Consider the following 23,919-nt stretch of genomic DNA (forward strand, 5'->3'; position numbering starts at 1 on the left):
AGTGTTTCGGTTATTGGATTACAACTTTGGACCTTAATATTTCATATTGGACATTGCTTCTTTGGACTAATTTTGACCTTCCCTGAAAGGTCTACTTCTGGACTAACTTTTACATTTGCTTTTACTAACTTTATATAATTCCTTAATAAAGATATTAGATAGAATCTGGCCTCTGCGTATGGTTATTGGTGCTCTGTAGCCTGGGTCGTGACAGTTTGACTCCGCCCCCCTAAGCACCAATTAACCAAGGCCAGTATGTCTACCGGAGTCGTACCTGGGCCGAGCGGCCAGCCGATTACCTACACCATCGACAAGGATGAGGTGGACCGAATCCGTGATAAGCTCAATGCCCAGGATGGAGAAATAAAAGGTTTGAAGGAACGCGGAATCCGTCTACCGGCCATGGCGTTGCCAACCAAGTTTACTGGAGAAGCTTCTAAGGTTCATGTTTTCCGTCGCCAATGCCAAGCTTATCTAGAGGCCCGTGCTGCCGAATTTCCCCAAGAAGACATCAAGGTGGCATGGGTTTACAGTCTTCTAGACGGGCCAGCGGCCAACTGGGCGACGGCACTGTTCGACCAAGCCTCTCCACACCTAAGATCCGCGCAACGCTTCTTGGACCACCTTAAAGAGACTTGGGGAATCGAGGACAATTTGGAGGCAGCCGGTCACAAACTCCGTCGCCTATTCCAAGGAGACAGACCTATGTCTCAGTATATAGCCGAGTTCCGAGTGCTGGCCCACAACACCGGCTGGAATGATGTTGCCCTCAGAGGACAATTTCGGGAGGGTCTCAACATTGAAATGCTGGAAGAAATCTCCAAGGTGGATCCTCCCCAGACCCTCGAGGCACTCATTGATCAATGTTTACGGGCTGAAGTCATGATTGCCAACCGGAAACAATGGGTTCGAGGCCAGGGCAGTAGAGCCGGGGCAAAACCCCCCGCTCCCGCCAGCGTTCAGCCACGACCAGTGTGGAGACCCCCACCGCCAACCCCATACCCCGGAGGAGGCGAGGAGGTGCCGATGCAGTTGGGCAATGTGCGTCCCAGACTAGATGCCGCCGAGAAGGCCCGCCGCCAACGCCTAAATCTCTGTTGGTATTGCGGGAATGGGGGCCACTTCGCCAGAGAGTGCCCAGCCAAAGGGAAGCCCGCCGCCCGTCTTGCGGCGGCGTCCTCCACGGAGACGAAGGCGTCTGAGGCGGCTGGCACACAGCCGGCGGGGGAAGCCAACGACCGGGTGTAGAGAGGCTCGCCAACCCGGTCAAAAAATCCATTCAAGAGCCGCCAACCGGGGTCCTGTTCCTTCTCGTGGTCACATTATGGTCAGCAAAAAGGGGACCCGTCATGATCCACGCCATGATAGACTCTGGAGCTACCAACAATTTCATTGATAGAGAGTATGCCGACTCTCTGGGATTACAATATCATGATTTCAAGAATGCCCGTGTGGTGCAAGCCATAGACGGCCGCCCCCTCAAGACGGGCCCCGTAAGTCAGTGGTCGGAACCCACCAGGATGTGGATAAGGGAACATATGGAAGAGATTTCCTTCTTTGTTACCGAGGTTCCCCATTTCCCTGTGATCTTGGGAATTCCATGGCTGACTCTCCACGACCCTAACATCTCCTGGTCCAACAGAGAACTGCAGTTTGCTTCACAGTACTGCCAAAACCATTGCCTCGTAGCCAAGGTCTGCCATGCCTCAGACACCGAGCCCATCATCACCTTGCCAAAGAAGTACTCCGAGTATTGGGATGTATTCAATGAGAAAGAAGCCGAAAAATTACCCCCACATAGACCTTATGACTGTGCCATTGACTTGGTGGAGGGGGCCCCGATCCCGCGAGGGCATCTTTACTCCCTGACTGAACCAGAGCAAGAAGCTCTCAGGGAATTCATAGAGACAAACCTTCGCAAGGGATTCATCAGACCCTCTCAATCCCCAGCCGCCTCCCCAGTGATGTTTGTGAAGAAGAAGTCAGGGGAACTACGCTTGGTGGTGGACTACAGAGCATTGAACAATATCACCAAGCGGAACAGCTATCCCCTGCCCTTAATCTCGGATCTTCTGGATCGGCTTCGAGGAGCCAAGGTTTACACCAAGCTGGATCTTCGGGGGGCTTACAACTTAGTTCGCATCAGGGAAGGGGACGAGTGGAAGACCGCCTTCCAGACCAAATTCGGATTATTCGAGTCCCGAGTTATGAATTTCGGTTTATGCGGAGCTCCCGCAACGTTCCAGCATTTTGTCAATGACATTTTTCGGGACTATCTAGACAGGTTCTTGATAATCTACCTGGACGATTTTTTGGTGTTTTCTAGATCACAATCAGAACATGAGAACCACGTCAAAATGGTGTTACAACGATTGCGGGATCATGGACTTTATGCCAAGCTGGAAAAATGCGCCTTTGATCTACAAGAGGTAGATTTCCTGGGTTACCGCATCTCGCCTCTAGGGCTTTCCATGGATCCAGCCAAGGTTTCAGCAGTATTGGAATGGCGGGCGCCAACTAACAAGAAAGAGGTGCAGCGTTTCTTGGGGTTCGCGAACTATTACCGCAAGTTCATTCCAGATTTTGCCCGCTGGTCCGACCCCATCACTAGCTGCATCCGTGGAAAGCAGCCTTTCCGCTGGACTGATCAAGCAGAGAAAGGGTTCCAGCAACTAAAGAAACTATTCACCTCCCAGCCAATTCTACAGCACCCAAATCCTGGAACCCCTTTTGTTGTGCAAGCGGACGCCTCTGATGTGGCAATTGGGGCCGTACTTTTACAACCGGAGGGAGATCACCTCCATCCCTGTGCCTTTTACTCTCGTCAACTAACCACACCAGAGAAAAATTACACCATTTGGGAAAAAGAACTACTGGCCATTAAGGCAGCCTTTGAAACTTGGAGACATTGGCTAGAAGGGGCCAAATTCCCCATTGAAGTCCACACTGATCATCGTAATCTAGAACATCTAAGAACTGCCCGCAAACTAAATCAGAGGCAGCAACGTTGGGCTTTATTCTTTGAACGTTTCAACTTCCAGATTCATTATGTGACCCCAGCCCAGACCAAGCAAGCAGACGCCCTGTCACGTAAACCGGAATACGCTGCAGGACGCAAGGAGACCTTTGAATCCCAACTATTACAACCCGAGAACTTTGCCACGCTCACGGTGGGGAACACCAAATCCATTCCCATTGGTTCAATTTCCTCTACTCCAGGACCCATCTGTGCTCAAGAAATCAGGGCTAGTCAGCAAGCAGATGCCTGGGCGCAGGACCAACTTCGCCAAGGTCTGCATTTTCCCTTTTCGCTTAAAGATGGGCTGCTTTGCTATAGAAATCACGTTTATATCCCACCCGGACCGGGCAGGGAAAAAGCGCTTCGTCTGTGTCATGACTGCAAACCAGCAGGACACTTCGGGCTATTTAAAACTATGCATTTGATCCTAAGGGATTTTTGGTGGCCCAAGATCCGCAAGGATGTGGAAAAATATGTCAACACCTGCCCAGTATGCCAGCGCTCCAAGATACGAAGGGAGAAGCCCTCAGGGCTTTTACACCCCCTTCCTACCCCATCTCGCCCATGGGAAATTATTTCCGCGGATTTCATCACTGACCTACCACCTTCCTGTGGATTCACCACGATCTTAGTGGTGGTGGACCTTTTCACCAAGTTAGCCCATTTCATTCCCTGCGAAGGCCTCCCCACGGCCAAAGAGACTGCGGATCTATTCCTTCAACATGTTTTCAGACTACATGGATTGCCCAAGAGTTTAGTCACAGACCGTGGATCTCAATTCACCTCTCGTTTTTGGAAGGCACTACAAAAACTATTGGGCATAGACTCTCGCTTATCTTCAGCTCATCATCCCCAAACAGATGGGCAAACGGAGCGCACCAATGCCACTTTGGAGCAATATCTTCGCTGTTATGTAAACTACCAACAGGACAATTGGGCTTCTCTGTTACCACTGTCTGAGTTTGCTTACAACAATGGAGTTCAAGCTTCTACAAAAGAAACGCCGTTCTTTGCAAACTACGGCTTCCATCCACGTTTCTTCCCCCCTGTCATTGAAACTTCAGAAGTTCCCGCAGCAGAGGATTGGCTGCAGGAACTCACAGCGGTGCAACAACTTTTGCTCCAGCAACTGGACCAAGCCAAGGAGGACTATAAACGCCACGCTGACAAGCATCGCCAGCCGGGCCCCGAAATCAAGGTAGGAGATCGGGTTTTTCTGTCCACTCGCTTTCTGCCCTCCCACCGCCCTTGCCGGAAGTTAGATGCCCGTTTCATTGGCCCCTATCCAGTGGTGGCGCAATTAAACCCTGTGACTTTCAAACTCCAACTTCCGCGTTCATTGCGCATTCACCCAGTGTTTCACCGTTCCCTGCTCCTTCCGGCGGATGGTGTGCGTCCTGATACAGACCAACCGGCCCCCCCTCCTGTTTTGATGAATGGGGAGGAGGAGTTCGAGGTTGAGGACATTTTGGATTCTCGCTTTCACCGCCGCCGCCTACAATATCTCATTGACTGGGTGGGTTTTGGCCCTGAGGAACGCTCTTGGGAAGACGCCTCCACAGTCCATGCTCCTGATCTAACCCGTCGCTTTCATCAGACCTATCCCGCCAAGCCGCGACCTCGCGCCTCGGGGAGAGGGCCCCAGTTTGGGAGGGGCCTTGAGGAGGGGGATAGTGTGATGACCCATGGGCCTTGTAGTCCTGCTCAGGACACTGTAATTCCTGATGAAGATGAAAACTTGGGTTTTTTACCTTCCCAGTCTGAACTGGATTCCTCTCAGCCAGATCTTTCCCAGGCCGATCTGGGAACCTTGCACCTGCAAGAAAGTTGTCTCCCAGAAGTATGTCAAACAACCCCAGAGCCTACTTCTCCCGTGTTCTTGCGCCGGGAGTTTTGTAAACAACAGAGAAGTTTGGATTCAACTTCGCGCAGGAGTGCAAGAATTGCAGCTAAGAATGTAGCCAATTAAGACTGTTTCTCGTGAGAATCTTTAAGGAGGTTAACATCTGGTCTCAGAGTTTGGCTTTCGTTTCTGATTCCCAGAGAACTGCATCGGTGGGAAAGTTAGACTCTATATAGGTGTTTTGCCCGCGTAGTAACTTCGCGGAGTCAATTCGTCAGCCTACGGAGCGAGTTGTGTCTGGACAGCGCGCTCCGATTCAAGCCTCGCTCCTGCTCAAGCCTAGCCCTGCTTTCCAGCCTTCGCCTTGCTTCCCAGCCTTTGTTTATCCACGGACTTTGCCTTGTTTCCCAGGACCAATCCTTGCCTTGTTCCACGGATTTTACCAAGTTATTCCACGGACCTTGTTCTTGTTCCTAGTTACCTTGTTCCACGTTTTAAGCCTTGTTTCAAGTATCAAGTTATTTCCTAGCCTTACTCAAGTTTATGGACTAAAGGACCTTGTCATCTCCCCTCACTTTGCCTGGCAAAGTGAGTGTTTCGGTTATTGGATTACAACTTTGGACCTTAATATTTCATATTGGACATTGCTTCTTTGGACTAATTTTGACCTTCCCTGAAAGGTCTACTTCTGGACTAACTTTTACATTTGCTTTTACTAACTTTATATAATTCCTTAATAAAGATATTAGATAGAATCTGGCCTCTGCGTATGGTTATTGGTGCTCTGTAGCCTGGGTCGTGACAGTCCCGCAGATCTGAACCACCAATCTTCCGGTCAGCAAGTTCTGTAGCTTAGTGGTTTAACCCATTGCGCCATTCACAACTACAACTTGGAAAGTCATATTTCCAACCCCTGCTGTATAATGAGCCATCTGCACTAAATATAAGCGAACTGCAGTAAAGCATGATATGCATCTTCATATCTATATATATATAAGGGTAATGGAATTTCGGCCTAGGACAAAACAAAAAAACTACACATCCCAGAAACATGAAACTTGCCAACGGAATCCAGCAGCCTTGCCACTAGGTTCATACAAAAAAAATTAAACATCTCGACCCGAACCCGGAGCCACAAAACCCAAAAAACAGGAAAGAACACTTTGTGCAGGCGCCACACACGAACCGGCGCACGCCCAACACACTCCCCCACCCCTCCCCTCAATGGTCACTCCCGTGCAGTGGTGAGGCCTGCACGGAGCCTCCCACCGCCACCCTCCGGTGAGGCCTGGCCGGGAGCAGGGCTGGGGGAGGCGGCAAGGAGAAGGCCTCGCAGCCAGGCCTCCTCCCCGGCCACTACCCTCCGGGGCCTCCTCTGCCTCCTCTGCCCAGGCGCGAAGAAGGTGTCACCATGCTCCTCCTCCTCATTGTCGTGAGGGAAACAGACTGAGGAGGAAGGAAGGAAGGGAGGGGCCTGGCCCACGCCATCCCGTGAAATAGAGGCACACCGAGGCCACAGAGGTACGGGGGGGGGGGGCAGGAGGAGGAGGAACAGGAGGGAGGAAGAGTTCTCTCTCAATTATTTACATTTTCTACTCCTCTTTCCCTTAATTAATTAATTTATTTATTTTATTTACAACATTTATATCCCACCCTTCTCACCCGAAGGGACTCAGGGCAGCAAATACAATTAGCAACAATTCGATGCCTACACACATTTAAAACAAAACAATGAATAAAATCCAATTACAACACTTAAAAAATAAAAAATATATAAAACATATAGTTAAAGTCCATTCATCCAGTATCCTCGTACTGTGGCTGTAAATCAGTCCGGGTCGTCTTTATCATTTAATCATCAAAAGCCTGGTCACATGCCCATGTTTTCAGGGCTTTTGTAAAACTCAGAAAGGTTGGGACTTGCCGTATATCTCTGGGGAGGGGGTTCCACAGCCAAGGGGCCACGATCAAAAAGGCCCTGTCCCTCATTCCCGCCAGTTGTGCTTGCTACTTTTTCTGCTAAATGTGGCAATGTTTGGGTGCTAAATTAGAAAATACAGTAATTACTACATAACATTACTGTTTTTTCTTCGTGTACTCTGTGAATGCACACTAATGGAGAGGCTGCGCCTGCGCAGGTCCCAACGGAAACTCTTCCCAAGCTGAAGTTTAAATTTTGGCGGTAGCCACGCCCCTCCGTCCCCGGAGGGCATATAAGGCAGCCCTCGGCGTCTCCTCCTCAGTTCCTTTTTTTTCCGCCGCAAGGTTCACTTCGGATTCTCATGTCTACGACTCGCTTCAAGCGCTGCACTCAGTGTGCCGCTAAAATTCCTGATTCCGACGGCCACGCCAAGTGCCTCTACTGCCTCGGAGAAGCACATGTCGTCGGTACCTGCCGTTTCTGCCTGGCCCTAACGGCTCAGGCTCGAAAAAATAGAGCCGCGAGGCTTAGAGCGGCGCTCTACGAAAAATCGCTCGCTCCTGAACCCGCCCCGTCGACTTCGGGCACGAAGTCGCCGCTTAATCCGGAATCGATGTCGTCTTCAGCGGCTAAAGCCCCTTCGGTCTCGTCTAAGGCGTCCAGAGCCTCCAGGTCGTCCAAGGCCGCTAAACCACCGTGCACTCTCACCACGGCCACGGTGTCGACACGTTCTGGTCGGGTCGGTCCTTCCTCGACGTCGAGCTCGGTAGCTTCCGTTTCCTCGGCTCGATCCCAGCTCGGGGCTCCTCCGTCGACCTCCGCGATGAAGATCGCCTTTAAAAGGGCTCATGAGGAAGCTCGTCGGACCCAATCCGACTCAGCAATGATCCCTCCCACACCGGGTAAATCCCTGAGGGTTCCATCAAAACAACCGCTCGCTAAGAAGAGGGCAACCCAACGCTCTTCCTCTTCTGCCTCCTCCAAGATGGATGTCCTTTCTTCGGCAACTTCTTCTAGAAGGTCTTCTCCGATCGCTCCCGCTCAGCGACCTCGCCAGCCTTCTCCTCACCAACTCTCGGACGGCGAGTTACAGGACTCACCCCACCACTCCACTCAGACAGTGGTCAGGGTCCCATCTCCTCGACCTGCTGCTTCTCATCGTTCATCTCGTCAGCAGCTTTTTCCCCCGACCTCGACACCAGAACGGGGTAGACAAACCACTCGCCTGGCTCGAGCGGTCCAGGCTTCGGCCTCCAAACAAACTCGGCTGCAGATAGCTCCTGCTCTTGAGGCGGTGCCGCCACCAGAGACTGTGTTGTCATCTCCCCCCCAGTCCCCTCAAGGGGCTGGGGACGATGAGATAGAGATTGATCGCCCGGATTCTGCTCTCTCGGCCTCGGTGGTATCCTTAGGCCTTGATCTCTCTCCTCCCCATGACGCCTATGAGGTGGATCCTCCTTCGCCTACCGACAACATTCGGGCTTTCTCCGAGCAAATGATTAGAATGGCTGATGCCCTGGGTTTAGAAATTAAACAGACTTCCAAAGCAGTAACTGACCCGGTTTTCAAACGGGTCCAAGCCCAGGCCCCTCCAGCCACGCTGTTGCCGTTCTTACCTTATCTCCTTGATGTTATCCAATCTTCGTGGAAGACCCCCTCCTCGATCCCTCCTACCTCGAAGAGAATCGAGTCTTGGTATCGTACGGATGACGACACCTTAGAATGGCTTAAACACCACCCCGACCCGAATTCCATGGTCGTTAAAGCTTCTCAGTCCTCCGGTCGTGAATCCACTACCCCTGCAGACAGAGAGGGTAAGAGGTTCGACGCGGTCGGCAGAAAGCTCTACTCCGGAGCCCTTCTACTTTGTAGAATGGCGAACTATGGGGCCTGTATGGGGGCATACCAGCAGATCCTCTGGGAAAAAGCTCAGCCCTTCTTCGCGAAGTTGTCCGACGAAGACCGGTCGGTCATGTCCACCCTCCAGCAAGAGGCCGATTCGTTAGCGCATCATCAAATCCAGATGGCTAAGCATACGGGCGACACGGCCGGCAAGATGATCGCCCACGCCATTGCCATTCGCCGCCACGCCTGGCTGAGATCTTCCGGCTTATCTTCTTCCTCGAGGCAGGTCATCGAGGACCTCCCCTTCGACGCCATGGGCCTCTTTAACGCTGGCACCGACGACAAGCTTAAAACCAACCATGACTTTAAAGTTCTAGCCACTAAATGCGGCTCTCTTTCAAGGTCCTCGACCAAACCTACCAGTTCACCGTTTTACCCTTTGGCCTCGCTACCGCCCCAAGGGTCTTTACCAAAGTCGTCGCTGTCGTGGCTGCCCACCTCCGGCTCCAGGGGATCACAGTTTTTCCCTATCTAGACGACTGGCTTCTGGTCGAATCCGACCCTGTCCTACTCCGTCGTCACGTCGACTACACCCTCTCTCTTCTAGATTCTCTCGGCCTCCAGCTAAACCACGACAAATCTCACCTCAACCCGTCGAACAAAATCCGCTTCATCGGCGCCCTGTTCGACTCAATCGCTCAGACTGTCTCGCTCCCGCTCGACAGGTTTCTAGCTCTCCGTCAACAAATCATCTTCTGCGAGACCCACCGAAGGGTTCGGGCTCGATCCATCCAAATACTGCTGGGCCACATGGCCTCCACAGTCCTCACGACCCCGTTCGCCAGGCTCCGTCTCCGGTCCCTGCAGAGGTGGTTCATAGATGTTTTCAAGCCATTTCGCCACCCCAACTCGAGGTTTCTCTCGGTCCCGCCTCATGTTCGTCGGTCGCTTCTCTGGTGGAAGTCCCTCTCCAACGTCTGCAGGGGTCTTCCGTTCCACTCGGTTCCTCCCTCGATCACCATAACCACAGACTCATCCAATTTCGGCTGGGGAGCCCACATGAAGGGCCTCACTGTTCGAGGCCTCTGGTCTCCCTCCGAGAAGGCCAATCACATAAACTTTCTCGAACTCCTTGCTATCTTCAAGGCTCTGAAAGCCTTCTCCCGCCTGATCTCCCAAAGATCTGTCCTCGTACAGTCAGACAACACAGTAGCAGTATTCTACATCAACAAACAGGGCGGCACGGGCTCAAGGAAGCTGATGCTTCTCTCCTCCCAGCTGTGGCATTGGTGCATAGCCCGCAGCATCCAAATCTCGGCGACTCACCTTCCCGGGATCCAGAACAACTTGGCAGACGCCCTCAGCAGAATGACGACTTCCTCCCACGAGTGGATGCTCGACCCCGAGACTCTTCTTTCTCTCTTTCTCAAATGGGGTTTCCCCACCCTAGACCTCTTCGCTTCTCCCCAGAACGCTCAGCTGCCTCGGTACGGGGCAAGACTTCTCCCGTCCTCCTCTCCAGGCTGCCTGGGAGACGCCTTCCTTCTGGACTGGTCGGCGGAATCGATCTATCTCTTTCCGCCCTTTCCTCTGATACCGAAGGTCCTGCAGAAACTCCGGTCGGTACCGATGTCGGCGATCCTGATAGCGCCAGCCTGGCCTCGTCAGCCGTGGTTCCCGGCTCTTCTTCGTCTTTCCAAGGCGACCTTCTTCACTCTGCCTCTCCTACCACACCTCTTATCCAGGGAAAACGGCCAGATTCTGCATCCGGATCTCCCCTCTCTACATCTCACTGCTTGGAGGATTCTCGCCTGACCTCCCTCCCGCAGAACTTACAAGAGGTCCTCCGCGCAGCTCACAAGCCGGCTACAACCAGGGCCTACACTTATAAAGTCTCTCGCTTTCGTTCCTTTCTTCGCTCCCGAGGAATCACTGCTTTCCCAACCTCGGTACCGATTGTGCTGGACTTCCTTATGTCTCTAGCAGAACAAAAACTTTCTCTTGCCTCTATGAAATCTTACCTGGCCGCTCTATCCTGGTGCTTTCAACAACATGGTAGACCATCATTGTTCTCCGATCACCTCGTCAAGACCTTCTTGAAAGGATACAACAACATCTGCCCACCGGCCCAACCTCCTACCCCAGGGTGGAACCTCGAGCTTGTCCTTTCCCAGCTCACTGCTTCTCCTTTCGAACCTTTGGCCTCGACCGACCTACGTCTCCTTTCTTGGAAAGTTGCCTTCTTGGTGGCCATAACCTCAGCGCGCAGACCCTCGGAGCTGGCGGCCCTTCGGGTTGATGAACCCTACCTCCGTTTTCATCACGACCGCGCCGTTCTCCGTCCGGACATCACCTTCCTCCCCAAGGTGGTCTCGGCTTTTCACCTTAACCAGGACATTGTCCTTCCCGCCTTCTTCCCGGACCCCTCGTCTTCTCTTGAGCGGAGACTGCACCTCCTTGATGTGCGTAGAGCACTTCTTTTCTACCGGGACCGTACTAAGGACATTCGAAAGACCCCAAAACTTTTTGTGGCCCATGCTCCGGATAAACTGGGCAATCCCATTTCTTCACAGAGACTGTCCCATTGGATTGCCCAGGCCATTGAACTGGCCTATGAACTAGCCAAACGACCTCCCCCCCCGTCGGTTCGCCCGCGTTCGACGAGAGGTCTCTCCACGTCGACTGCCTTTCTAAGGGGCATTCCACTGGACTCTATTTGCAGGGCAGCAATCTGGTCCAACCCCCTTACATTTGTGTCTCACTATAGGGTAGACCAAAGGACTTTGAAGGACTCAGCCTTTGCTAGAGCAGTTTTATCTTCATGCTTGTCCTAAACCTTCTGCTCTTATGACTTCTCTGTGCCTACCTTTTTCTCATGTGACTCTCTTTATTGTTTCTCCTGTTCGGTACATGTTTGCACTGTTCTCTGACAGTTTGTGCCTTATTTGCTACTGCCTTCTCCCTTGGAGAATGATGTTCCTGCCTACACATGTGCTCTTACAAGGGTTATATCATGCCTTACCGGACTGTTCTCGGTATTTGGTGTGTATTGATGCAATACCTTATTGGGTCCTCGGACCATGGTTTTTTCATGTTTTTTCATGTTTTTCATGTCTAATAAACATATGTTTGGACAGTTTCTCGTTGTCAGGGTTTGCTTAGCCCGCCTCCGAGACTTAAGCTTGCTAGTCTCCATTAGTGTGCATTCACAGAGTACACGAAGAAAAAGGACAGGTTGCTTACCTGTAACCATGTTTCTTCGAGTGTACTCTGTGAATTCACACAAGCCCGCCCTTCCTTCCCCTCTGGCAAACCCTCTTCCTTTCTCGTTGCCTTAGCGGCGTAGGAACTGAGGAGGAGACGCCGAGGGCTGCCTTATATGCCCTCCGGGGACGGAGGGGCGTGGCTACCGCCAAAATTTAAACTTCAGCTTGGGAAGAGTTTCCGTTGGGACCTGCGCAGGCGCAGCCTCTCCATTAGTGTGAATTCACAGAGTACACTCGAAGAAACATGGTTACAGGTAAGCAACCTGTCCATATCATATGTAACAATTACTGTGCTCTAATAAGAAAACAGAACAATATAATCTCTAAAATCAGAACAATAAATACAAATCAACACTCACAAGACAGAAGAATTTCAGACAGGGGAATTCCAGACAGGAAACAATCAGACCCAGCTAACACCTCCCAACAAAGAATTCCCTCAACAGCCAGGCCTCAAACCTGCAAGGCCATTCAATGCTAATCAAGGTAACTAATTGCAACATTCATACTTGCTGCACTCAGACTATTCATTGCTATTCAACCTGGCCAACCAACAATTCCACAAGGTAGAAAGCGGCCAGGCTTCCAAGCAGCAAGACTATTCACTCCTGTTCAACCAGCCCAACCAGGATTTACCCTAGATGGATAACCCTCAGGTTTGTAAGCCACCAAGCCACTCTGTCCCATTCAACCAGCCCAAGCAAGGAGGCCCCTATATAGAAAGCACCCAGGCTTACAAACAGCGAGGCTATTCAGTGTAATGCCACAGCAACATGTAGCAGGGCACAGCTAGTACTGTATATATAAAGTATGTTTCCCCATACCTCACCAATGGTCAGGTTTTTATCAGGTCCAACAAGATAAGGAACCAGGAAAGGCTCAGAAGGTTTCATCATGCTGAAGAAGCCATATATGCAAAGGACAGATGTTGGGAAAATCCATCCAGTGTTCTGCATTTTCTTCCAACAATCCATCTTCTTATAGCTAAAATGAAGGAAGGAAAAAGTATGGAAAATGGAAAAAAGAGGCATCAATGGTGATGGTCTATTTAAATAAAGGGCACATTATTATTATTATTATTATTATTATTATTATTATTATTATTATTAATTCATTTCTATCCCGCTTTTCTTTCGTGGGTGGGATTCAGAGCGGCGTACAGCATATAAAATTCATACAAATACACTGAACAGCAATACATAATCAATTTAAACATCATATCCCGATTAAAACCCAATTAAGATATCAAATAAAACAATTTTTAAAAACTTTCAACAAGCACCATATTAAAGATACCCATAACCTCCTTATTTCACCCAAGAGTACTGAAGGAACTAGCGGAATTTCACCCTTATTTCACCCAATAGTACACCCAAGAGTACTGAAGGAACTAGCGGAAGTTATTTCAGAACCACTGGCAATTATCTTCGAGAGTTCTTGGAGAACGGGAGAAGTCCCAGCAGATTGGAGGAGGGCGAATGTGGTCCCTATCTTCAAGAAGGGAAAAAAGAACGACCCAAACAATTACCGTCCGGTCAGCCTCACATCAATACCAGGCAAAATTCTGGAAAAGATCATTAAGGAAGTGGTCTGCGAACACTTAGAAACAAATGCGGTCATTGCTAATAGTCAACACGGATTTACCAAAAACAAGTCATGCCAGACTAATCTGATCTCTTTTTTCGATAGAGTTACGAGTTGGGTCGATACAGGGAATGCTGTGGATGTAGCGTACCTGGATTTCAGTAAGGCCTTCGACAAAGTCCCCCACGACCTTCTGGCAAACAAACTAGTAAAATGTGGGCTAGACAAAACTACGGTTAGGTGGATCTGTAATTGGCTAAGCGAACGAACCCAAAGGGTGCTCACCAATGCGTCGTCTTCATCATGGAAAGAAGTGACAAGTGGAGTGCCGCAGGGCTCCGTCCTGGGCCCGGTTCTGTTCAACATCTTTATTAACGACTTAGACGAAGGGTTAGAAGGCACGATCATCAAGTTTGCAGACGACACAAAACTGGGAGGGATAGCTAACACTCCAGAAGACAGGAGCAGAATTCAAAACGATCTTGACAGACTAGAGAGATGGGCCAAAACTAACAAAATGAAGTTCAACAGGGACAAATGCAAGATACTTCACTTCGGCAGAAAAAATGGAAATCAAAGATACAGAATGGGGGACGCCTGGCTTGACAGCAGTGTGTGCGAAAAAGACCTTGGAGTCCTCGTGGACAACAAGTTAAACATGAGCCAACAATGTGATGCGGCTGCTAAAAAAGCCAATGGGATTCTGGCTTGCATCAATAGGGGAATAGCGTCTAGATCCAGGGAAGTTATGCTCCCCCTCTATTCTGCTTTGGTCAGACCACACCTGGAATACTGTGTCCAATTTTGGGCACCACAGTTGAAGGGAGATGTTGACAAGCTGGAAAGCGTCCAGAGGAGGGCGACTAAAATGATTAAGGGTCTGGAGAACAAGCCCTATGAGGAGCGGCTTAAAGAGCTGGGCATGTTTAGCCTGCAGAAGAGAAGGCTGAGAGGAGACATGATAGCCATGTACAAATATGTGAAGGGAAGTCATAGGGAAGAGGGAGCAAGCTTGTTTTCTGCTGCCCTGAAGACTAGGACACGGAACAATGGCTTCAAACTACAGGAAAGGAGATTCCACCTGAACATCAGGAAGAACTTCCTCACTGTGAGAGCTGTTCGACAGTGGAACTCTCTCCCTCGGGCCGTGGTGGAGGCTCCTTCTTTGGAGGCTTTTAAGCAGAGGCTGGATGGCCATCTGTCGGGGGTGCTTTGAATGCGATTTCCTGCTTCTTAGCAGGGGGTTGGACTAGATGGCCCATGTGGTCTCTTCCAACTCTACTATTCTATGATTCTATGATTCTATGATTCGAAAAGAGTTCTTGAGAAAAAAAAGTAAATACAGAAGATTTGCAAAGGAACAACTCTATTATTTATTTTCTTATTTATTTATTTCCATAATTTCTATCCCGCCCTTCTCACCCAAAGGGACTCAGGGCGGCTTACAAAACTGGCAGAATTTGATGCCAATACACAACAATACAAAAGAATAAAAACATAAGCAGTTAAAATACAGATTTAAAGCAATACAAAATACTTGAGCCATTCATCCACAAAAACCTTGTACATAAACCTTAGTCCAGACCGAGTCGAAGCCAACAAAACTTATTCTCTGAATGCTTGCTCACATAGCCAGGTCTTCACTTTCTTTCTAAAACTCAAAAGGGATGGAGCCTGCCAGATGTCATTAGGGAGGGAGTTCCACAGCCGAGGAGCCACCACTGAGAAGGCTCTGTCTCTCGTCCCCACCAGCCGCACCGAGAGCAGGGCCTCCCCTGAAGATCTTAAATTACATGGTAGGTCATAGTGGGAGACACGTTCGGACAAGTAAGCTGGGCCGGAACCGTTTAGAGCTTTATAGGCTAAAGCCAGCACTTTGAATCGTGCTTGATAACTAATCGGCAGCCAGTGGAGCTGACATAACAGAGGAGTAGTGCGCTCCCTGTACGCCGCTCCGGTTAACAACCTGGCTACCTCCTGTTGGACTAATTGAAGCTTCCGAACAGTCTTCAAAGGCAGCCCCACGTAGAGTGCGTTGCAGTAGTCTAATCGGGATGTAACAAGAGCATGGACCACAGTGGCCAAGTCTGGCTTCTCAAGGTATAGGAGCAGTTGGTGCACAAATTTTAGCTGTGCGAAGGCTCCCCTAGCCACCGCTGAGACCTGGGGCTCCAGGCTCAACAATGAATTTAGGATCACTCCCAGACTGCGAACCTGTGTCTTCAGGGGGAGTGTGATCCCGTCCAACACAGGCTGTAACCCTATACCCTGTTCGGCCTTCTGACTGACCAGGAGGACCTCTGTCTTGTCTGGATTCAGTTTCATCCAGTCCGACACAGCTGCCAAGCACCGGTTCAGGACATGGACAGCCTCCTTAGTGACAGGTGGAAAGGAGTGACAGAGTTGGACATCAACAATCTTTAAAAATCTTTAACATGTCTAAAAGATCTTTCAAGAGACTAAAACTAAGTGCAGAGTTTGAGAAACACGGCATTATACGAGTTTATTTATGATGAGTAGAAGCCAAAACTGAGCAGCACCATTTCACCTGCCTGCAAAGTCACACCCTGCAATAGTGGTTGCACATGGGCAAATGTTCACACAGCAACACTGGAAGCTGCTTTATACTGAGTTAGATCATTTGTATGGCGAACTAAGTACTATAAGTGAGGAGAATATAGCTCAAATTCCATGTACTCTAGCTAACACAAGTCAATTGTCAAAAATAAGTGCAAGACTAGTTACTCATACTTGAACTAAATCCAACATTAGTGTGATCTATAAGTACATCCATTAACTCAATTAGCTTTACATTTCTTATGACTATCAAATTCCATTCATTTCAACAATCTAATCTAATTAGAATGAACATTGGATTTAGCCCAATGTGGCCATAAACTAGAATCAGTTTCCGACCTTATTCTGCATGTGGAAACCAGGTCTTGGTCGCTTTCAAGTATTGCATACAGAACATGATACAAATAAGAATATGTTTTGTTTTGTTTTCTATTTGGATTTGTACTAAAGATTACTATTTTATCTAAATAACAGTGTCAGTATATTATTTGATAGGAGACAAAGGATGGTATTTAAACTGAAAAATGCAATAGCTCCTTGTCCTGTCTCACTTGGGAACTCTGATCAAATATGAACATACAGTACGCAGCATGATAGAATTCATTTTGAATGAGCAGTTCAGTTTCTTACACTCAGACACTTACACGCAGCACCTCTGTGTAGTGCAATTCATTTCATCATTTGCCTTGTAGTGCTGCACCTAATGGACAGCTGTACATTTTTTTGATCATTTTTTGACAAAAATTAGCTCAGTTTCCAGTCCTCAAAGATAGTAGAAGTAAATGGCAGAAAGCTTTGTCCTTGTTCTGTGATTCATAGAATCATAGAGTTGAAAGAGACCACAAAGACCATCCAGTCCAACTCTGCCATGTACAATCAAAGCACCTTTGACAGATGGCCATCCTGTCTGCTTAAAAACCTCATTAAATGTGACTGTTAAGTTATAACCTTTTCTACATAAACTGACCAAGTTAGCATATGTATCCAAATACTCTTTGACTCTTCAGACTGTAAATGGAAAAAAATAAAAAATGTATAAATAGAAAAGTAAAAAAAAACCTCCAGAGAAGGAGATGCCACCACGTTGCTTCTGATTTATGGTGACTCTATGCTGAACCTATCATGGAGTGCTCTTGTCAAGATTTCTTAGAGGGGTTTGCATTTGCCTTTCTCTGAAGCTGAGAGCATGTGACTTGCCCAAGGTCACACAGGGAGTTTCCAAGGCTAAGCAGGGATTCAATCCCTAGTTTCCAGAGTCATAGTCCAATGCTCAGATCATCACACCAACCCGCAGACAAAGTGAAAGAGAGTTTGGGACCAAAGGAATCTAGTTTAAATGACGTTACAGTGTTCCCTCACTACTTTGCAGTTCACTTTTTATGGATTCGCTGTTTTGCGGCTTTTCAATAAACTCTAAAAGACTATTATAAATCTTAAAAAATAACAATTTACACCCTAAGGAAGGAAGGAAGGAGAAGCGAAAAGGAGAGAAAAGGAACCCAAGCTGCAACAGGAGGAGAAAGAGGCGATTTATCAACACACGATTGGTTGATAAAGACTTAAAATAGTGTATAACTACTAAAATAATGTATAAATATTAAAATAAATATAGTGTCCTTACTTCACGGATTTTTACTTATTTCAGGTGGTCCTGGAACCTAAGTGAGGGAACACTGTATATACTTCAAATACCTTAAGTCTTCTTTCTGTGAGGTTTTCTCCAGCTTGTTCAACCTAGGGAAATACATCAACTGCCAGGGAGGAGATCCTTCCTAATCTTTTATTGTATAGCAGTGAACTGCAGAGGAGCAGCACATGCACGAACATGTTTGAGAAACCATTGAGCTACCTCTGAAGTTGCCAAACTTTTCACTGCAGTTGGTCCCAGTGTCTCATTTCAAAATAAGACCCAGATTCCTTGTTTGCAATTCCAGTGTAATTGCTATAGCTGCATTTACCCTCCACCCACACTCCAAGCAAGCTGACAGAATACAACAAGAACCTGGAATGTCCATTCTGTGACACCTTTTTTCTTCTCCCTCCTCTTCCCACTTCTTTCTCACACAGAAGGACCTAAAACAGAGAAATGGGATGTGAGGTTTTCATAAAGAAAATGGCAAAATGGTTGCAGTTAATTCTGCCCACCCTTACCAAGAGATTTGTTCTTGAACAGTTGCTCAAAAACAGGGTTATTCTGTAATATGGGAGATATATGTTCTTAGCACATCTTTCCAAATTGAATTAGCAACTTTGCCCTTGTGTCTATTAGTTTCATATATTTAGAAAAAGTTATGTATTATTTTTAATTCCTTATTATGTGCAGATCTTTCCAGTGTCCGCATAATTGTTTGTATGGTTGTTAGTACACATCACTGTTGATTGTGGCTGATTCTAGAACCATATCTTAAGTATCCAATAAATCCTGACACTAACACTTCAGCTATAGAACAGTTACTATGTTGAGATGGAACACCCTCCATTGAATACTCTTTATGTTTCTCATACTGTCTGATGTGGTGGACCAATATTTTTTCTCCAACATGCCAAGGGCCAGAACCATAATTGTATCATATCATTATCCTATTTGCACAGTTTCCCAGAAACCCATTGTGGGCTGGCAGCTCATGCTTACCAACCAGTGTCAGCTTGTAGACCACACTTGGAGTGGCACACTTAGCATTTTTGTTCTAGGAAAAAATCCAGCTGCTGTTGTATTCAACTCTTTTGAATAAGCCTTGGTTACTATCATTGGTGTTAAGCTTATATGCCTGTAAGCCTCTTCTACACTACCCTATATCCCAGGATCTGATCCCAAATTATCTTCTTTTTAAAAAAAATATTATTTTATTGTTTTATCCCACTCCCACCCTCCCCTCCTTGTACATGCAATTTATACAGCAAACTACAGAAATTACATTTGAAATATTAATCTCAATCTTAATTTTTCCATTCCACATTTTAACACATTTTCTAAATAATTCCTAACTGGTTCCCACATCCTCTTAATTATTGTAACCTTTTCAATTTTATCTATATTGTTTTAATTGCAATTTGTTATTTCCACATTGAACATACTAACTATATACTTATACCAATTTGTCAGAGTCCATTTTGATTTATCTTTCCAACCCCTCTCTAAAACAATTTGTGCACATGCTATTAATTTGTCAAGCAGGTTTTTTTGTATATTCTTCACTCCTGTTATCCTTGCATGTAATACATTTCTATTAACTATTACTATTTGGAGACTTAACATTCTATTGATTTCTCCTTCAATCATTCTCCAGTATTCTTGCACTTGGTCACGTTCTCATATCATGTGATTAAACACCCCTCTTTGTTCACAACCATGTCAACACCTGCCTTTTATCCCTGGTTAAAAAACGTGAAAGTTGTCAAGAGTTCTGTACCAATTTTGTAACATTTTCCTTCTTGCTTCCCTTAATACATTGTACTTATCTTTTGCTATATTGCTCATTTCCCTTTGGATGTCTTCCCTCTCAATTTCCATGTCCATTATCCGTGTTTGGAAATTTTCCTCTATTATTTCTTCTTTTACTGTTATGATTTGTTCTTACAGATCTCCTGCCACCTTCTTTTCCTCTCAAACATTTCCTAATTGCCTTCTTGCCTGGACTATCTTGTTCTCTATTTTTTCCCCCCCACTGTCTAAAAATTTCCTGTCTTATAGCCCAGCTTTGAATCCAATTCCCCGATCCTATCCAATTCTGAATTTCTTTATGTTCTACAGGGTTTCCATCTGCTGTATACAAGTCCTTCACTAACCCTTTCCCTCTACTTTCAATTGATCTCAATGTTATGCCTATAATTTTGTCATTATTATAATTATTTGCCATATAGTTGCCATCTTATTCTCATTGCCTGGACTTAACTTCTTCCTTCTTTTTCCACACTTTTATTGTTCCTTTGAAGGGTTCCTTAAATTCTGTGTCCTCTCTCCTATTCCATTCCCTAAGTATTATTTCTTTTCCTTTAATATTATCAATTATCATCTCCATGTTTATCCATTTTTTAGTATACTTTATTTCCAACAATCTTTGGATTTGAAATGCATTGTGATAAGACTTCTAAACTTGGAATCCCCCAGCCTCTATCTTCCTCTTTTTCATTTAATCATTTCTCCCTTATTCTGGGCCTTTTTCCTCCGACTGCCCATTTTCTTATTCTTCTGTCCCATGTCTTTAGCGTCTTCATCTCTACTGTGTTTGGTAATGCATGGAATAAATATAACATTTTCGGTATTATAAACATTTTTAATGCCATTATTTTTCCACTCTTGTTAATGTTTACAAAATACCAGATTATATGACAGTGGAAACTCATATAATCAAGTTCAAAGTAGATAATCTGAGATCAGATCTTAGGATATAGGGCAGTGGAGATCCAGCCTTAGGATGCATAATGAAGACAACACAAACCCAATTGCAGAATAACATACATCTTTGTACATTTATATTCTCAAAAAAGAATTATAGCTGTTCTCACTGGCAATCAAAAAGAATATACCACAAAACACTTTAGAGAATGACAGGGCAAATTGCTTACCTAGAAGCCAGCTTGTCTCTCAAATGCTTAAAGCTCTGGTGGATTCCAGGTTTTCCCAAATATTCATTCAGACTGCTTTTATAACTTTTTATAAAAAGCACACACATTTCACTTCAGCCTTCCCAGTTTGTTTTTTAAAAACCTTGCCATTTTACTACAAAGCAAAGCACGCCACAGGAGACTAAACTATGTAGGCTGGAAAAATCTCAGCACATTCATTCCGACCCGGAAGGAAAAAGCTTTACAGATTTTTATCGTTAAAGGTGACTTTTGCCCTTCTAGTTTACGCTGTCCTAAACATCTATAAACAAGTTAAAAAAACAGCTTGGTAATTACAGATTAAAAAAAAATTCCACTTATTAAAAAAGTCAAGAAGGTAATTGTTGTGAGTTAATGGGTAATAACAAGTAGCCTAAAAACATTAAATAGTCAAGAAAAAAGAGAAGGAAAATTGCATTATTTTGAGTCATATCTTAGCAAAGGAAAGATTTCAGCTCATAACTGGTATTAAAACAATCAAAATAAAGAGATCCCTGTAGAAAAAACAAAACATGCACTCGAAGTTGTACTTTTTCTTACCCGCCCCCTTCCTCCTCTCCCCCCACCCTCTGCTCACTAATATTCCTCGAACCTCACTTGTTTAATTTTGATGCGCAAGTTTCCTTTTACTTTTTTAAAATGAGATTTCTTACATGTTTTGCAAGATGGGTATTTCTCTTAGGAATGCAGAGGGAAATTTAGCATTTTTGTTAAAATGCCAGTAAGTCAACAATGACTTTTTGCAACCTTATAAACAACAGCCCCCCTCCCCGCACCCCAGTATTCCTGTTAACAGAGATACTAAGTCTTCAAAACTCAGGGCTGTGGTTTCCTTGATTTGGTCCTCAAACAAGGAACTTAGTAATTATACTTAAAGAAAACCCTTTGATTTTCCCTGACATAACAATAGAGGCTTCATAATAAGGAAACACTTCCTTATTATGCAGCACGTAAGCAACTTGGTTGGCCGCAAAACCAATGATATTTTCTCTGCTATTTTTAGTTTGATACAGTAGTGACTCTCCTTCTTCCAAGTAGGTAGACTTCCCAGGTTTCAGTTGTTAAAAATATGTCTTGATTTGGAGATTATGAAATAGGTTTTGTTCAGTCTCATTTCCTACTTACTGTTGAAATCAAGCTACAATCTGGAGGTCCTCTTCCCAATGGGAGAGAGAGAGAGAGAGAGAGAGAGAGAGAGAATCCTGAAACCCCCCAAAAGGGTTCGTTGCCCTGGCAAGAAGAAAAGAGCTGCTAGAATCAGAATCGCCTAGTCCCCAAATAAATCTCACTGAAGGCTGAAGAAAAGTACCACCGAGATGTTTTAATTCGATCCAGCTGGAAAAGACCACGATCATTCGTCAAGAAGACATGCCATGCAATAGCGAGGGCAGCGAGGTTTGAAATGTCCCGCTCCTGCCCCTTCAGCCGGCTTCTTGCTGATTGGTCATTTTCATCAGCTGGAGGAGAGACGCGAACGCCTCGCCCAATCAGAGAGCCAGCTCTGCTTCGGCCTCTTGGCCAATCAGGAGCAAGGGGGTGGTCTAAGCTTCAAACAAAGGACTGATGAGTGGATTTATGAATGAATCAATGTGACTAATGTTGTAGTTGAGTCTCCTGGCAATATTACAAACAGTAGTAGAAGTACTGAGCAGGTGCCAGATGAGGAACAACAAAGGAAACGGATCCGGGAGATACTTATGGCACCTTCTGAGGAAGACACCTTTGAAGGGTTTTCAAGTGGTGAGGAATCAATGATTGAGGGAGGAGATGGGATGGATGTGAATAGAGAAACTAAAAGGGTTACTCGGGAGCAGGAATCAGATGAGGAATGGGAGAGGAAGAAGCTCCAGGATATACTTACTGCTCCAACAGAGGAGGAGTCGTTTTTGGGTTTCTCTGGGGATGATGGGTCTGGGAGTGATGAAAATGTGGAGGGCACATCGGACTGGACTAGGATACAAGAAATGAGGGATGTGTTTGCAGAGCCAACTTCTGGTGATATGTTTGTGGGGTTTTCGGGACAGGAGGATTGGCAAACAGCAGATACACCTGGGGCATGGGGAGACCTAAGTCTTGATAGAAGATGGAGGAGCTTGAGGGATGATGGGCAGGGTTCACGTGTAACGACAGGAACAGCTGTGTGGGATGATGATAGGGGGAGGCCAGCTCATCTTCAGATAATGAGGTGTAAGTTAAAAGTAGGGTCAGAAATGGGGATCCTTTGCAGAAGGCAGAGTGTCGCTTTGGTGTAGGTTTATCCCTGCCTGTTTTTCCTGTAGGGCTTTGGGTCCTGGCTCTACAACTTGGTGTTCCTGGTTCCTGTGTTTCTTGGATTTGGACTGGACTACCGTGAATGTGCTTTTCTCCCTCTCTGGACCTTTGGACTGGCAACTTCGGCTCTGTTTGATTACTTCTGGTAACAACACTTGGATTGGCTAATCGTGGTTGCAGCTTTCCCCCTTCCTGGCTTCAGTTTGTCTTCACTTCGGCTCAGGTTTCCCTCCTCAGAAAACAACCTTTGGATTGGCTATTGTCAATGCGGCTTTCCCCTGCTCCTGGCTCCTGGTTTGACTTGACTGCGGCTTGTGTAAAAACCTTGAGGACGTCGTTAGTTTGTTTCTTCTGTTCTGCTGCTTTTTTGAACTCTGACTAGTTTTGTTTACCTTCTGAGTACAGTGCTGCCTTCCAGGAAGTCTGTTTCAGCGTTGTTTGCTGCAAATTCCATTGACTGTATTTTAATCTGGATTATTCATCCATTTAATCCGGATAATTTTCCGTTCTTCCTTTTGAACCCAGTTTGGGCTAATATTTTGAGTTTTGGTCAGAGACACTGCAGTTAAGTGTCTCTGAGCCTGTTTTTTAGTTGCAATAAATCTTTTGTTAGAATTGAGTATTGTGTGTGTGGCTCTTTAAGGTGCCTGTGTTCCGACAACTAATGTGTCCTGATGGGCGCCGATTACGTCAAGGTTCCTCAAGGCAGCCAAGGATTATTTCCAGGAATGAAAATATACATATTGGGTCTGACATAGCTGTCAGATTCTGGTTTTTCTAAAGACTAGATATGTAAACAGATAAGTGAGATCCTGTCAGTTGTTCCGGCCAAGTGTGAAGACAAATGAAAGGCAGTTGAAACAACCTCAGCTTTCCAAAGGCCTGTCGTCCTAAATTGGAATATGACAAGAATACCAGTTGGACGTCCCCCCCCCCCCCCCGGGGCGCGGTCCTACTCTGAGACCCAAGAGGAAATGTCCATTGTTAT

At 46.5% G+C, this 23,919-nt stretch overlaps 1 protein-coding gene across 3 annotated transcripts in view; it reads right to left on the reverse strand.

The window, feature by feature from the left end:
• The window catches only part of slc19a3 (solute carrier family 19 member 3), a 29,946-nt gene extending 8,717 nt beyond the window's left edge, over positions 1–21,229 (reverse strand). Inside the window, exons 1-3 of one of the 3 annotated variants that reach the window (XM_062976608.1) lie at positions 20,622–21,229; positions 18,081–18,128; positions 12,719–12,878 (exon numbers count right to left, since the gene is read on the reverse strand). In XM_062976608.1, the coding sequence (XP_062832678.1) occupies positions 12,719–12,878; positions 18,081–18,128; positions 20,622–20,728 (315 nt within the window). In that variant the 5' untranslated portion in view covers positions 20,729–21,229. Of the gene's footprint in view, positions 1–12,718; positions 12,879–18,057; positions 20,511–20,621 lie in introns of those variants that run through there. The other 2 variants (XM_062976610.1, XM_062976609.1) reach the window with 2 other exon arrangements.
• Between the last annotated feature and the right edge of the window lie 2,690 nt (positions 21,230–23,919).

Source organism: Anolis carolinensis, chromosome 3 (assembly GCF_035594765.1).
Source record: "Anolis carolinensis isolate JA03-04 chromosome 3, rAnoCar3.1.pri, whole genome shotgun sequence".
Classification (NCBI taxonomy): Eukaryota; Metazoa; Chordata; class Lepidosauria; order Squamata; family Dactyloidae; genus Anolis; species Anolis carolinensis.